Source organism: Oncorhynchus keta, chromosome 26, assembly GCF_023373465.1.
Source record: "Oncorhynchus keta strain PuntledgeMale-10-30-2019 chromosome 26, Oket_V2, whole genome shotgun sequence".
Lineage (NCBI taxonomy): Eukaryota > Metazoa > Chordata > Actinopteri > Salmoniformes > Salmonidae > Oncorhynchus > Oncorhynchus keta.
In genome coordinates, this window is record NC_068446.1 from 26,212,611 (window position 1) to 26,230,384 (window position 17,774).

Sequence of the window (17,774 nt, forward strand, 5' to 3'; positions counted from 1 at the left end):
AGCAACAGGGGCATGCCAGGAGAAAAACAACCCAGAAATCGATGTCCACGGGAGTCAAGTGCGGTGGCTCAGAAGAGGGCCTGGTGAGGGAGAGGACATCAAAGGGGTGTTCAAAGCCCCGTTTCAAATGAGTCCAGGATCAAAGGGAGGAGGAAACAGGTTGGAGGAATTAGAAAACTGGGCCACATATTGATTGTGTTCCATGTTCCTCTGTTTCCAAGGAGGAAGAAGAAACAGTAAACTGTGCCAGGCTGGCACTTTGAATCAGGGAACTGTGTATTAGCTATGCTGCCTCAAAGGGCTCTGGGTGGAACAATTTCATTTATGTTAATCTCATGAATTATATTATGAAATATTGAAGGTTATTGATAAATATAAGACATTTTTGCTCATTCATGCCAGGGTTGTTTATCAGATCTCAATTCCCTGCTATATTAAATACATTTATCCTCCAGGGAGTTTTAGATCTCCATTTTCTTCATCCTTTTAATAACTAATCTCAATAATCATACTTCACTGTTAGTGTGAAGCTGTCAAATTAGCAATAAAAGCTTTAGCTGATTAATCAATATGATTGATATATGAAACCACACAGTGGCCCTATAGCTCAACCCAGTGTATAATCCGATGCAACAGAGGTTAAAGCTGGAGCCGGGGCTGGTGTGCTGACCAGAGGAGGTAAAAAGGAGGATGTGTCCCAAATGGGCCCCTATTCCCTATAAAGTGCACTATATGCCTTTGACCAGGCCCAAAAGTGGTGCACTATAAAGGGAATAGGGTGACATTTAGGACACAACGAGAACAACAAAGCAGCACTCACCCTCAGGAAGGAGTCCAGGGCCCCATTCTCCATAAACTCTGTGATAATCATGACTGGCCGGCTCTTGGTGACCACGCCCTCCAGTCTGATGATGTTGGGGTGGTCAAACTGGCCCATGATGCTGGCCTCAGACAAGAAGTCTCTTCTCTGCTTCTCCACGTAGCCCGCCTTCAGGGTCTTAATGGCCACGTACAGCTCCCTCTTCCCAGACGGTTTCAGGCGACCCTTATACACCTCTCCAAACTCGCCTGGAGGAAAAGACATGATAAATTACATTATTACAAAGCAAACTATTAGTATGCAAGCTGATATCATGTATTTTCACTTCTTATTCTTAAGCAATAAAGCCAGAGGAAATGTGGTACATGGCCAATATACCACGGCTAAGGGCTGTTCTTATGTACGACCCAACACAGAGTGTTTTGTTTTGTCATACCCATGGTATACGGTCTGATATACTATGGCTGTCAGCCAATCAGCATTCAGTGCTTATACCACGGGTATGACAAAACAGTAATTTTTCCTGTTCTAAATTACAAACAGTTTATAATAGCAGTAAGGCAGCTCAGGGTTTGTGATATATGGCCAATATACCACAGCTAATGGCTGTGTCCAGGCACTTCGCATTGTGTTGTGACCAAGAACAACCCTTAGCCATGGAATATCGGCCATATGCCACAACCCCTTGGGCCTTATAGCTTAAATATAGCACATGTACAATCAAAAGTCCCCATAAAGATAAACACTGTATATGCGACAAGCACAGAGATGAAGAGAGTGTTACACTCTGGCTCCCTGTGGTACCCATTAACATAGAGCCCAGTTTCAGGGTCATAAGACAAGTTCCAACATGTCAGACACCAGTCAGTGTGACGATCGTTCTTTTGCTGAATGCACAAATATATCAAGTCAAGTAAAAAAAAATCCTGGCAGATAAAATCAGCATGAAATATAGATTAATGGAAAGGAGTCTAGTTACATATTAGCAGTTTTCACTGAGATAGTGGTTAACATTGCCCTCTGTAAAGAGAGCAAGTCTGTTAAGTGGAAAGGGTCCTTTCTCTCTAAAAGCAAAACAAATCAGATGGAAAGAGTGGTTTTCAGAAACAGAATATCTGAGGTAAGACCAAATGTCTCCGACAGTTCCTTCATCCAACACCCAGATACAGGTAGAGGGGAAGTGGAAAAGAGAATTATAGATTCACAGCTTTCACTGCAGCAGAGGCAGAGAGATTCTCCCCCATGTTACTGAATGTTAGGTTTCCCTTCTTCCCAGTCACCTGCACCAATGACCTCCTCAATCTTCACACAGGATACGTCTATCTCTTTGGCAAATTCTCGGACGGCTTCGTTGGGGTCCTCGTAGGTGAAGGGATCGATGTAGATCTTCATCGCTGGCGAGCCAGAGAAGTGGGTGGGGCATGCCATGGGGGAGGGACAGCTGGACATGTCCGGTCTCAGAGAGTGTTCTGGAACAGAGGACAGAAGGAGTAGAGGTTTGGATGAGCACGGGGAAACAAACAAATGTATCATCAGTAGTGTTGCAAAGGGAGGGTATAGTGCTAGAGACGTTCTAAGTTTGCCAGTAAACTACCAGAATGTTGGTCACTTTAGAGGATTGTATGGCCCTTTCGGGTACTTATCACAGGTGTCTGTAATTATCTCCGGCCCTCTATGTGACCTTATCACATGTAAAATATATCAAATAATCACACAAGCTTTTTTTTTTTTTAATTGACTGACGAAGCTGTAAAACCTTATTCTAAATTAGGGCTGTCAAACGATTAAAATAATTAATTTAGTTAATGGCATTAGCTAATCTCGATTAATTGCAATTTTAGATTTTGCTCAAATTTGGATCTAAATAGAGAAGAAAATCCATTAGAAAAGCAGTGCATTGAGTTATGGGTATATCATGTTAAGATTCTAAGGGAAAGAAACACAAAATCTGTATCAGAATGTTTTTAACAGCATTTTCATCATGAACACAAAAGTCACTGTAACATAAAGCTAAATCACATCCTATTTGTCACATGCTTCCTAAACAACAGGTGTAGACTATCAGAGAAATGTTTACTTATTGGCCCTTCCCAGCAATGCAGAGAGAAAAAATGGAATAATTACAGAAAAAGAATAAGACGAGGAATAAATACACAATGAGTAACAATAACTTGCCTATATACACAGGGTACCAGTACTGAGTCGATGTGCAGGGGTATAAAGTACAGTAATTGAGGTAGATATGTACATATTGGTAGGGGTAAAGTGACTAGGCAACAGGATAGATAAACAGTAGCAGCAGCGTATGTGAGGAGTCAAGAGAGTGCAAAAAGGGTCCATCGACATTGAACAAAAATATAACCACAACATGTAAAGTGTTGGTCCTATTATTCACGAGCTGAAATAAAAGATCCCACAAATGTTCCATATGTGCAAAAAAAAAACATATTTCTGTCAGGTTTTGTGCACGATTTTGTTTATATGCATTTCTCCTTTGCCAAGATAATCCATCATCACTCTAAAATGTGCAGTTTTATCACACAACACGTTTGTCACACAATCGTTTGAGAACAGCCCCGCGGACATCTGAGGAAACGGCGGGTTTGCACAACTGGAGAATTTGTCTACAAACTGTCAGAAACCGTTTCAAGGAAGCTCATCTGCATGCTCGTCATCCTCATCGGGGTCGGCGTAGTAACCGACTTCAGTGCGCAAATGCTTACCTTCAATGGCCACTGACATGCTGAAGTGTGCTCTTCATGGATGAATCCTGGTTTCAACTGTACCGGGCAGATGGCAGACAGTGTAGTGTGAGCGAGCAGTTTGCTGATGTGAAAGGTTGTGAAGAGTGCATCCCATGGTGGCAGTGATGTTAAGGTATCGGCAGGCATAAGCCATTGACAACGAACAGAATTCCATTTTATCTATGGCAATTTGAATGCACAGAGATACCGTGATGAGATCCTGAGGCCCATTGTTGTGCCATTCATCCGCCGCCATCCCTTCTTGTTTTAGCATGAAAATGCACAGGCCCATGTCACAAGGATCTGTACACAATTCCTGGAAGTTGAAAATATCTCAGTTCTTCTATTGCCTGCATACTCACCAGACATCACCCATTTAGCATGTTTGGGATGCTATGGATCGACAGCATGTTCCAGGTCCCAGGTCCCACCAGTAAAGCTCCTCCTTATCTCAGCTCACTGGTCACCATAACAACACCCACCCGTAGCACGCGCTCCAGCAGGTATATCTCACTGGTCACTCCCAAAGCCAACACCTACTTTGGCCACCTTTCCTTCTAGTTCTCTGCTGACAATGACTGGAACGAATTGCAAAAATGGCTGAAGTTGGAGACTTATATCTCCCTCACTAACTTTAAGCATCAGCTATCTGAGCAGCTTACCTATCCCTGCATCTGTACATAGTCCATATGTAAATAGCCCATCCAACTACCGACCTCATTCCTGTATTGTTTTTATTTACTTTTTTTGCACACCAGTATTTCTACTTGCACATCTATCACTCCAGTGTTAATTTTCTAAATTGTAACTACTTATGGCCTATTTATTGCCTTACCTCCTTACTCCAGCTAACATTAGCTGGCTGGCTGGCTCATTATCTAGCATTAAGTGATGTGTGTACAACATCCGTTGAATATGGCCGGTGTCAGTAAATGTCTGCAAAAAAGCGTAATTAAATTGTTGCCAGCAGAGCTGGTTAGGCTGTTTTCATGTAAACAAACAAATCATCGGCCAGAGTGTCAAGTGTGCGCTCAGAGATCAAAACAAGATGGGTGGGGCTAAAGCTTAAGAGGGTGTGAACGATGCTGAATGGGTGTAGACAAAGAAGAGCTCTTCACTAGATAACAAAGCAGTCAAAGGCCATTTTCTTAAAAGTGAGTTTACAAGTTGATCAACATTCAAAGCAGAATTACTTTCCCATTGTTCCTCAAATGCAGTGTTTGGTATACCATTTTGTAGCTCTGAGTCTCTACTTTTATCCAATATCAAAAACACAATTTCAAATGTAGCAACATAAGACCAAATCCAGGTGGTGTGTCACATATGAACTGTAACTCTTATCTTTGAAAGGATTGCATGTTGCATTTTTGTCTAAACATTGCTCCCAATGTTATGTTTAAGTAGGCCTACTCACTCTAATCAATATTATTGAAGTTGAACACTTGCACTCGCACACACAAGTACTGTTAAAGCTTCAGATATTGTACATTTGTGTTCTCACATTTTTTTGATTGGAGGTTTGACTACAGTGCATTCGGAAAGTATTCGGACCCCTTGACTTTTTCCACATTTTGTTACAGCCTTATTCTAAAATGGATTACATTGTGCCACGTTGTGCCACGATGCTCGTTATAGTGCATACCTCTCACCATCGTTACGCGCACCTGCGAGTCATCAGACTCACCTGGACTCCATCACTTCCATGATTATCTTCACTATATATGTCACTCCCTTTGGTTCCTTCCCCAGGCGTTATTGTTTCTGTTTCAGTTTCTTGTAAGTGTGTTGTTCGTGTTTCTTGTTTTGTATTATGTTTCTTTTATTAAATGTACTCACTCCCTGAACTTGTTTCCCGATTTCCAGCGCACATGTTAAACGTTTTTATTTTTCCTCATCAATCTACACACATTACCCCATAATGACAAAGTAAAAAAACGTTTTTAAAAATGTTACCAAATTTATAAAAAAACAACTGAAATATTACATTTACATAAGTGTTCAGAGCCGTTACTCTGTACTTTGTTGAAGAACCTTTGGTAGCGATTACAGCCTTGAGACTTCTTGGGTATGACACTACAAGCTTGGCACATTATATTTGGGGAGTTTCTCCCAATCTTCTCTGCCGATCCTCTCAAGCTCTGTCAGGTTGGTTGGGGGCTGTTTCTGCACAGCTATTTTCAGGTCTCTCCAGAGATATTATATCGGGTTCAAGTCTGGGCTCTGGCTGGGCCACTCAAGGACATTCAGAGACTTGCCCCAAATCCACTCCTGCGTTGTCTTGGTTGTGTGATTAGGGTTGTTGTCCTGTTGGAAGGTGAACCTTCACCCTAGTCTGAGGTCCTGAGCAACCTGGAGCAGGTTTTCATCAAGGATCTCTCTGTACTTTGCTCTGTTCATCTATCCCTCGACCCTGACTAGTCTCCCAGTCCCTGCCACTGAAAAACATTCCCACAGCATGATGATGCCACCACCATGCTCCATCGTAGGGATGGTGCCAGGTTTCCTTCAGATGTGACGCTTGGCATTCATCAGACCAGAGAATCTTGTTTTTCATAGTCTGAGAGTCCTTTAGCTGCCTTTTGGCAAACTCCAAGCGAGCTGTCATGTGCCTTTTACTGAGTGGCTTCCGTCTGGCCACTTTACAAAAAAAGCCTGACTGGTTGAGTGCTGCAGAGATGGTTGTCCTTCTGGAAGGTTCTCCCATTTCCACAGAGGAACTCTGGAGCTCTGTCAGAGTGACCATCGGGTTCTTGGTCACCTCCCTGATTAATGCTCTTCTCCCCCGATTGCTCAGTTTGGCCAGGCAGCCAGTTCTAGGAAGTGTCTTGGTGGTTCCAAACTTCTTCCATTTAATAATGATGGAGTGGCGCAGGGGTCTAAGGCATTGCATCGCAGTGCTAGCTGTGCCACTTGAGATTCTGGGTTTGAGTCCAGGCTCCGTCGCAGCTGGTCTCCACTGGGAGACCCGTGGGGCGGTGCACAATTGGCCCAGCGTCGTCCGGGTTAGGGGAGGGTTTGGCCGGCAGGGATGTCCTTCTTCCATCGCGCACCTGTGACGGGCCGCTGTCACTAGGTGCACAGTGTTACCTCCGACACATTGGTGCGGCTGGCTTCCGGGTTAAGTGGGCATTGTGTCAAGAAGCAGTGCGGCCTGGTTGGGTTGTGTTTCGCAGAACTTATGGCTCTTGACCTTCGCCTCTCCCGAGTCCGTACGGGAATTGCAGCAATGAGACAAGACTATAACTACCAATTGGATACCACAGAATTGGGGAAAAATGGGTTAAAACATTTTTTTAAAGAATGATGGAGGTGTTTTTCTGGACCTTCAATGCTGCAGAAATGCTTTGGTACTCTTCCCCAGATCTGTGCCGAGACACAATCCTGTCTCGGAGCTCTACGGACAATTCGTTCAACCTCATAGCTTGGTGTTTGCTTTAAAATGCAATACAAAATACAAAATACAAAATATTTAAGCAAATTATCCCAACCTGAGAACTACAACAGTGGAATGAATGGCTATACTGTTCTGATTAAAATCATTGTGGGAAGTTAGTTGAATCAAGAGGAATTCAGCAATGGTATTGTAAACATGATTTTGGTTTCACATTTTTTAGTGGGCATTAAGGCCACACAAAGGGGATGCAGCCAGGAAATTAAATGCATTATCAAGTGCCTGTCAAATTGTGAATGAGAGACTGATGAAGTGTGTACAGCCTGTGCAAAAGAGCTCATGCCTTTCATGCAACTCTTTTCAAATCACCATTAGTGCCGCATCATGAAGCATCATGAAGCCTTAGAATGTATAAAAAAATAATAAGAAAATCTTGTCTGCTAATGGATTTATTATACTTTTAAAAATATAGTTCCAAAGGTCTGCATCAGTGGCTTGTAGGCTATTAGTGGAAGCCAGGAGATGCTAAATGTGTTTATGTTAATTTACTGTCAATTACCGTGAGACCGGCAGCTATTTGCTTGACAATCACCGGCTGACAACATTTCATGACCGCCACAGCCCTAATCTCAACCCATTCAGTTTATATTCATTATACAGATTATAGATTATAGATTATACAGATTATACAGACAGGCACGCTTTATCTTGTCAGAGCGTGTTGTTTGTTTACACTTAAATAGGTCTGTGCAGAAACACCTGTGCGTAAAAGGGTCCGTGCGGTGAAGAAATGGAGATGCAGATGAAGGATCTTAATTTGTGCCAGTTTGCTACAGCAGGAAAATAATCCGGCAGCAACAGGAAATGTGAATTATTATGTGGATTATAAATAACGGAAAAATATTGTAGGGGTTGATACATTTTACTTTACGGTTTAATTGTAAATGACTAACTTTAGAAGTCTTTTTAAACATTAAATACACTGCAAGTTTTGTCACGGCTTCCGCCGAGGTCGGTCCCTCTCCTTGTTCGGGCCGCGTTCGGCGGGCGACATCACCGGTCTTCTAGCCATCGCCAATCCACCTTTCATTTTCCATTTGTTTTGTCTTGTTTTCCCGTACACCTGGTTTGCATTCCCTCATTACTCATCTTGCATATAACCCTCTGTTTCCCCCTCATGTCTGTGTGTGGAATTGTTATGTGTAAATGTATGTGTACTCCAGGCTGGCTTGCGCGGGGTTATTGTAACCCGTGTGTGTTTAGTTTTCTGAGTACCGTGTTTTGTTCGCCTCAATAAAGTGCTCCGTTTGCTACCCATTTCTGCTCTCCTGTGCCTGACTTCCCTGCAGCCAGTTATGCACTCCTTTACAATTTTCATTTCCTGCTGTTCAGGACCATTCTCATCAACAAAAGAGTGATCAAATTAAGATCCTACTTGTTTCATTTGTGCAGCATTTTTCCATTTAAGGTACTTGGTTAAATATGGATCTGTTAGATTTCTACCTCTTTCCACATGTATTCTACAATACAAAATAAAATAATAATGGTACTTTCAAAGTTAAGGACAATCAGAAAAGTTAACTTGGAACCATCTATTATGTGGCCTACTGTATTTGAGAGATCAAGGGCTTGGTTCTCAATTGAATGGGGCTCATGCTGACAAAATTGCTTTGAACCAATAGGCGACTCAGGTTTAATAGACAATTAAGTGAATCCACACACAATCAAATTAGAGGATTTACTAAGGCGCTGAGAAAAAGGGGACAAAGAGAACCAGCTCACCAGTGGTGGTCGGTGCCGTTTAAGACGAGTAAGGACGATTATTTATGACCATGGCTTTATTTCTATTGCAGCATATTGGATGATCGTCATTCATATTCCTTTCACCCAGCTCAATATAACATTGATAAGTTTAGGCTACTAGATGATATAAAAATGTTCCCTATACCCATGATGAGGTTGCTACAACCTAGACTATGAATGAAAGTTTGCAGGTGCACAGGTCGAGAGGTGCACAGGTCGAGAGAAATTTGAGTAATCAAGGTGACAGACATTGACACGTTCAATACTGCCTTGCACATTCTTGAATAAACACATAAGCGGTCTGTGACCAGGGAAAAAAACTTTCCAAGCCAAATCTTCATATCATAACCGGTACACACAGCCTACATAAAATGAATTTGTTAAAAACTGATCAACTATCGTCTTTCTTTCTCTTTGAGTCAACTACTCACCAGCTGTAGCTTATGCTTTCAGTACTAGATTCATTCTTTGATTCTTTGATTGGGTGGACAACATGTCAGTTCATGCTGCAAAATGTGCAAATTTACTGGAAACCTGGTGTTATACGGTCCAAATTGCTTTGTGGTTTGAGGAGAACACTTGGAGATGAGTGGCCGAGACGCCGTCGGAAAGGGAAGAGATGAGTGGCCGAGACGCCGTCGGAAAGGGAAGAGATGAGTGGCCGAGACGCCGTCGGAAAGGGAAGAGATGAGTGGCCGAGACGCCGTCGGAAAGGGAAGAGATGAGTGGCCGAGACGCCGTCGGAAAGGGAAGAGATGAGTGGCCGAGACGCCGTCGGAAAGGGAAGAGATGAGTGGCCGAGACGCCGTCGGAAAGGGAAGAGATGAGTGGCCAAGTCTGGAAACGGGAAGAGTGGATGCATCAATTCTGGCTACAAGTTTAAGAAACACAATCACATAATGTCATTACAATACATGGAAGTGTTGAGTGCAGATGTCTTTTTCCACTCATCAAAGGGAAGAGATGCACAGTGCACTGTTAGGGTTTGGATGCTGAAATGGAAGAGTTGAGTGGCCGAGATGTGCACGGGTAAATGATTGTTTGACAATCATTAAAATGCATAGCCGGCATGTCCATAAGGCTAGGGGAATCTAAGCTTTCCCAAAAGTAAATTTAATTAAATTGCCAAATGATATAGCTTAATTAGCGTACTCCTGTCTATACAGAAATAGCCTACATCAAAAATAATTTAAAATAGGCTACTACACCAGAAAGCATGATTTGGTCACAGATGATCATTACCTTCATATAAAAAGCTGTGTATTGTTTTAAATCGCATAGCCTACATTCGGAAGGGCCCGCAATTTGGGCAGCGCCAGTTGCAAACACCAAAGATATGTTGTGACTTCAGTGAAAAGCAGAGACACACAGCCAGGCATATCGCTATATTTAAAAATACAATCAGGGAAAAACTATTTGGAAAGCTAATGTCTATTGCTGTAAAGAGATGACAATGAAAAGACTCCAATCTGTCTTTTAGTTATCAAAATTCTTAACTTAATTGAGTGAACAGTAGACTATCTTAATGGCACCAGCGGAGAACATCGGCCATATCCCCAGTTTGTGTGCATATTCACTGTCATTGGGTCATTGCCACTTTGTTTTGTTTCTGGACAATCATTTCCTCCTCTAGGTTAGATGGACGTCATATTGTATTTGTGTCTCCCCTTTTCGTTGGCCAATTATATGGATCAGACAACATCGTTTTTATTGATCTGTTTGTCAGTGTCAGCAGAGTAGGCTACAGTGTAATTTTATACAAAAACATTGTATAACATGTTTTTGTGCGTGCACTTGAGTGTCCTGTGCTAGTATGAAATGAAATCTATTTTCACCCCTGTTTATAGGAAGCCCTACCTGCACACGGTCCAAATATTTTCACACCACATGTGCAGATTCTATTTAAATAGCAAACAGTTAAATAGGTCACACTTTATCTGTATAGTATTGTATCTGTAGATGCTCTACAGATGGTCATACTATTGTATCTTTTATTTTATTCTGTGGCACCATCTTTTTATGGATGGAGGAGAGAAATAATAGATGCATTTCTAAACACTTTCCACAACTGATCTGAGTGCTTAGAAGGTCTATGAAACAGCATGACAGTTTAATGCTGTTAATCCCAATACAGAGCAAGAAGGAGACGGAGAGGAGATGTCAGAGGGAGGACAAAATCGCCATGACATCTTGTTTTTACTCTTGCTCCCTTCGACAAACAAGGAAGCCGAATGAAACCAATCATTTTGTGATTCAGGAATACCTGATTAGGAAAAAGGATGTCCTGATATAAAATAGATGGTTTAATTATAACCTGTCATTTGACTGTAAGCACAGGGCTGTTGGCTACACAGGATCGAATGTACACCGTACTGCTCCAACAGAGAGAGAAGAGGAGTAGTTGAACAGGGCAGTAAGACTCTGGGGAAATTCACCTTTAATTAGTCCGGATACAGAATACATGGCAACAGACTGATCTGTGAAAGGTCAGGGCTGTGTAGGCCGTGTAGGCACTGATTGGCAGAGTGTTATCCAATATCGATCATTTCAGCTGTAAAACGCTGGAACATGTGCATGCTTTAACCCCTGTTCCCTGACTACTGGTCTGGTTCAGAACCCACGGTATGTAGAAGAACTCACACTAACTCAACCAAATGTAAATGAAAAAAAATACATGTTGAACTGACGTCTCTGCCCAGTTGGTCTGATGGAGTCACTAGTAGGAGAGTGTGTGGTGGGAGTGAGAGGTTCAGTGGGGTGAGTGTTGTGTGTGTGTGTGGGATGGATGGATGGAATGAGAGCTGTATGCTCACCTCTGCCTGTACTGCAGTGCTGCAGTTTGTCGCTGTATATAGTCTCCTTCATGTACGCTCTCTTCCTGCAGCAAAGAATCAGCAAAAGACAGTAATGTAACTATATTTGACAATATAACTGCACCGTATTAAAGCTAAAATCCTTCATTGAAACAACAACAAAGTTGTCATCCGCCTCTGATTTGGTAAAAAGCTGATGGGTGGGGCCTGGAGAACTGTAACTACTCTTATATTCATACACAGACCTATGGATGCAAAGACCGATATCAAAATGATAGTTTTAACCGTGTTTTGAGGCTATGCAGTGTTTGTTTACATTTACATGGTTTACAAAGATTGGAGTAAAACAAGCTTCTATTTTGGGTTCTGACGGGACACGGCAGTTTAATTAAGCCCATGAGGTATTTATAGGTTATGTTCTTCAAGAGTCAATATTATTAATATATATATATAGATATATATATATATCCAAAATTGGATGTATCAACTACGGATTATATCTTTAAACATTTAATTCCTGAGAGGCATACAGTAATGGTTGAACATATCCCTTGTAAACACCAGGTATGCACAGTGACTATAGTAGTAGCATCTTCATTTGATCAATTTTGTTACTGAGAATTTTCCTGTGTGGCAGGAAATGCAGAATAGCTTTTTGTTTTACATGAATTCACTGAAGACCTGCACTAACACATGGTTATATTAACAGTGTTGCACTTTTCATGTAGCCTACTTTTGCACAGTTAATAGCCTAACCACTGATCAAGCAGCATTGTGGACTAATATATAAACATTCAAATCCTGTTGTTGCAGGATGATTTTGCTACATCAATACTGGTCAAATCAAGATCCTACATCTGTAAATGCTTGTTACCTGCTGCAGACGATGGAGATGGCCACCAAGGACACCAGGAAGACCACTCCTGCAGCCGCTGAGCCTGCAATCAGAGGCAGCTGCTCCCTTAGCTCTGATTTATACTCATCTGCACACCACACACAGACAGACAGAGAAAGCGAGAGAGAGAGAGTTGAGGGTGACATAACAGATAAGGGAGGGGAGAAGAGACGAGAAGAGAGGAAAGGAGAGAAGCCTTTACTAGCTCTGTGTGACTGTGGGGAATACAAGGACGTGTGGGTTAGTATCTGTGCAGACAGTCTCTCAGAGTTGACGCGTTGCTTCCTGACACAGCTAATCCCCTAACACACTCAATAGGAATCAGAAGAACGCTTGCTAATCTCATCACAAATGTTGTATTACGTATCAGAGGGAGACTTGAGAAGTGAACAGAAACATTCATATCTATGGATCGGATTTAAAAGTGAAGCTGTTCTGTCAATTCCATCTGAAACATACATTCTCCAGTGTTGATCTATAGTCATTCATATGTCAATGCATATTGTGTTTTGAAAGAACAGCATCACTTTTCATATTCTGCTGATATCATATGCAGGGTTCTCCCCAAAAATGTAAGAGTGCTGCTGCGTCACCTTGTGGACGGCTGTGCCACTATGTAAAAAATAATATATAATTAAAAGAAAAACATGTTTTAACTTTATTTGTTATCATTCACGCTCTAGATTGCAGGAAATGGGGATTACATGTGTTAAAAAACACACAAACCTCTGAGTTCAAAAGAGCACCGCCCCCCGAAGAGATCACTCCCATGGTCGTACTCAGCAGTACCACCTTGTTAAAAAAGAATCCTGATATGGATTATAGTTGTATAATATTTTGTGGGTGCAGAATTTGCATGAAAGTCTTATTTTTGTTAACTTTTTATTGGGTTATTGTCTCTGACCATGACCGGAAAACTTTTCGAAGATTGATGACTCAACTATTTGGGGGGAAACGGATGCTGCTGCAACACCAAGTCTTCCGCAGGCACTGCTGCTAAACATCCCCGGTAATAAGCTACTCCACACTGTGAGCAGGCAGGGGCTCTCTGTTGGCTGTTTTCCTACACTACATTATGCAGCTGTGCCACTCACTATGGCTAACACCTCAAGTGTGCCATTTCCTAAAACAAATGGAAGTAGTCAGATGGTAGGGGTAGAAAACCCTGAACAGTAACACACAGCCTTCTCTATCTCTTGAAACAAGTAGCCTACCTACTCTCAACTCAGAGAGCAGGGGATGGGTCCCCATTGTTTACGGGCTACTCTGTTTGCACCCCTGGAGCTCTCCACTTATATGCCACACCCAGTGACCTTTGACCCTGCCCACCTGCATCTCATCAGGTCATCTGGGGCAGCAGGTAGCCTAGTGGTTAGAGTGTTGTGCCAGTAACCGAAAGGTTAATATATCGAATCCCCGAGCTGACAAATTCAAAATCTGCCATTCTGCCCCTGAACAAGGAAGTTAACCCACTGTTCCTAGGCCGTCATTGTAAATAACAATTTGTTCTTAAACTGACTTGCCTAATTAAATAAAGGTTCAATAAAAAGTCTGTCCAATGGGACCAGGAAAAATCTCAGTCTTCAGCAAGCATTGGCAGAGTGAGGAGCATAAACCTCTGCCCTGCACATCAACACCTGGGCCACAACCCATGGACCATTTCTCTTGCAGCCCTAGACTCTCCCAACACACACTAGTGTTAGGGCGTCACTGACCTATGTACTGTAAGTGCACTCTACTAGGATAGGGCACTTTATGTCTGGTTGTACTGTTAGCTTGTATTTAAAAAATAAAAATAAATTAACCTTTATTTAACTAGGCAAGTTAGTTAAGAACAAATTATTATTTTTAATGACAGCCTAGGAATAGTTCAGGGGCAGAACAACAGATTCAAAATCTGTCCTTGTCAGCTCAGGGATTTGAACTTGCAACCTTCCAGTCACTAGTCCAACCACTAGGCTACCTGCCATATGCAACTATCTTATAGCCATTACAACCATAGGCCTTAAGATGGCCGCCGGCCATTGTTGTTGTTGTTATTATTATTGTTATGCAACCTAAGATGGCGGACAGTTTCAACTATATCTAAAGCGCCACCTCTATCGGAGTCCACCACCAATAGGTGGCGCTCTTTTTCAGTAGGAAACACTTTAATCCGGACAAAGGATAGTTTTGGAATATGTACTGAATGTTAAAAAGAAATCATAATATCAAGGGAATATGTGTTTTTTGATATATATTCACCATCTGCTCTGCGTCGACACATCTGTATTGCAGTAATACCCAGTTAGCAGGGAAATGTTTGAATTTACTACTATACTATATTCAACCTCCCACACCAAGTCCACAGACACAAAGACCCACATGGCATGATTGTGTCACCCATGCACGCACGCGCACACACACACACACACACACACACACACACACACACACACACACACACACACACACACACACACACACACACACACACACACACACACACACACACACACACACACACACACACACACACACACACGCACCTACCATCTGTCAGGGTTTGGAAGAACTGCTTGCTGCTGTATTTGCCGAAGCCTGCCACCGTCCTGGCACGGACCTGTACCATGTACATGATGCCTGGCCTCAGGCCCTCCACACGGGCAGTGTTGGTCTGGCTGCGCACCATGGTCGAATTCAACTCAGTGTGGTCCTGTAACAGACAGGGAGATATGGAAAAAGAGGAGAACGAGATAGATAATATTACATTTGCTCATCACACAGGCCCTGAAGCCTTCAGGCGGTGGAGTGAAGTAACACACCTCAAGTCAACCCATTATCCCATTTCAGACAGTACATAATAACCTGTGGACTTAGATAACATCGTTTCCTTGGTCCCTTTTCCTCTTTAGGTTTGTGTATAAGTTTATAATGGATGGTGGATTTCCACATCGGCCTCCACTGTTGCACTCTTTATATAGCCATAGAGGGGCTTGGATTACGCCAATGGGAATTAGGCTTTTCACATACACAAAGTATGTAATTTTAAAAATATTTTAATTGGGCCACATAAAACCAGAAATAGGGACAAGGATCAATACGTGGGAGGTGTTGAGAGAGAAAAAAGAGTTCCAAACAACATCCCCACATTAGATATTTCCTCTATCATGCTGCAGAATATTGGTAACTGATCCTGGTTTTAGAATCCATGCATAGAGCAAATCATTATCAACCATCACCTGGAGTTAACACACACTTATCTCCTTTCAGATCACCGGCTCATCTCAGCCCACCTTTTCACTGGCATTGTGTGTGCTCAGAGAGCGCATGGCATTTGCTTTTTCTTTCTCTGTTTGCTTTCATCTCTCTCTGTCTGTCTATCTCCACAGACTCTTCCCTCGGTGGAGGGATGAGAGCAAACAGGCGCAGGAGGTGGAAGAACACTGAGACGTGTTCAGGTTAGCCTACGACCAGAATGAAGGGATATAGGAAAAAGAGCTTGTGGGAGATTTGGAGAGCATACATCTCTTTGTGTACTGTACACAAAGAGTGAGTGTATATACCACTGGCGGCTGGTGGCGCCTTAATTGGGGAGGAAGGGCTCGAATGGAATAAATGGAATGGTATCAAACACATGCTTTCCATGTGGTTAATAACATTTCATTTACTCCATTGCAGCCATTACAAGGAGCTGTCCTCTCCTCAGCAGCCTCCTGTGGTATGATGTCCTCTCCTCAGCAGCCTCCTGTGGTATGTACATTATTCTCTCGAACCTGGCCAAGATAGGCAGCACCAAGTCATTGCACAATTACAGAGAGACAACTTGAAAAACTACAAGCAATCTAGTAAACACCATAGAATTCACAAGAGTATAACCAAATCATAAAACAGCTCATTAAAAAAAAAACATGTTCAGTGTTTAGCATGTGTTTAGTAAGTGTTTAGTGAGAATGTGACTTGGTATTTGTATTTCAGGCTAGGTCTGCTGGTGTACATAAAAACTTGACACATTTTGCCTGCTACTTTCAGTATCTATTCCATAGTGGTACTTGATAACAGGAAAAGTGTGTGCATACACAGCAGAAACACAAACACAGCCGACCCACAGAGACACAGCCAGGAAGGGAGAGCTCTCCTCAGCTAATGGAGGCTCTGACCTTTCTCTATCAGAAGATAAACACTGAGCCGAAATGAGATGCAACTGAAACCCTGAAAGATAGCTGCTCCTTACAGATGTAGGATCATAATTTCATTACTCTATTGTTGCTGAGAATTTATCTGCACTCCAGGAAGTGCAAACTTAGTGTATTTAATGTTTTAAAAGGCTTTTAAAGTTTGACATTTCCACTTTAAAATGTCAGACTTGATTTACCCTAACGGAAAATCTATCAACTTCTTCAAAAAAAAATCCATTAATTATAATCCACATAACAATTTACATTCCATGTTGCTGCAGGATTATTTTCCTGCTGTAGCAAACTGTCTTAAATTAAGATCCTACATCTGTACACTCTTAGAAAAAAAGGTGCTATCTAGAACCTAAAAGGGTTCTTCGGCTGTCCCCATAGGAAAACCTTTTGAAGAACCATTTTTGGTTCCAGGTAGAACCCTTTTGGTTTTGAACCCAAAAAGGTTCTACCTGAAACCAAAAGGTTATCCTATGCAGATAGCCGAAGAACTCTTTTGGAACTCATTTTTCTAAGAGTATAGCAATGCACTGCCTAAATGACAAGGTCCAGCGCATAATTAGATACAGGGGACTTTGAATAATGCCTGGCTTTCTTTAAATGCCCAAGGCCACTTATCTCTCTTCCCCAGAAATGCCTGATTGCACCACCCTCCCAATCCCATCCCTCTGAAGCTCCAACCCACCCTACCCGTGGCCTTATCCTCGCCTGGACTGGCCCCTTTAAAGATTTGGGAGGGGTGGAGAGACTCCCAGAGCTGTGGAGGTGGACTGTGAACTGAACTCTCAACAGCCTTGCAGTGTTCAGCCTTGCAGTGTTCAGCCCTGCAGTGTTCTGTGGCACTTCAGTCAAATCCGACGGATGAATATGCCTTGTTGCCTTGCCATTTCGCTTTCAATAGCAGAATGCACCTTGCCTTCACGTCAATATTCTCACCGCTTATCATCACACCAGCTTTGATGCTCAGCAAGAAGGCCAAAATGGCATCCACTATCCACAGGCTAGAAAGGGAATTCTCCTCACACAGGCAGAGAATGTGGAATGGAGTTTGTACTGGAGCATTACTTGGGGTAGGACTCTTCTCCTACATAATGGGATATTGTGACAGGGAGTGCTGACATTATCAGTGTGCTGTCCCA

General features: G+C 42.4%; 1 protein-coding gene across 1 annotated transcript in view; it reads right to left on the bottom strand.

The window, feature by feature from the left end:
* Positions 1–17,774, bottom strand: part of LOC118358669 (ephrin type-B receptor 1-like) — a 163,747-nt gene that overhangs the window by 25,683 nt on the left and 120,290 nt on the right. The window contains exons 7-11 of the mRNA XM_052480447.1: positions 14,999–15,161; positions 12,446–12,554; positions 11,572–11,636; positions 2,101–2,289; positions 821–1,068 (exon numbers count right to left, since the gene is read on the bottom strand). Of these exons, the coding sequence (XP_052336407.1) occupies positions 821–1,068; positions 2,101–2,289; positions 11,572–11,636; positions 12,446–12,554; positions 14,999–15,161 (774 nt within the window). The remainder of the gene's footprint in view (positions 1–820; positions 1,069–2,100; positions 2,290–11,571; positions 11,637–12,445; positions 12,555–14,998; positions 15,162–17,774) is intronic.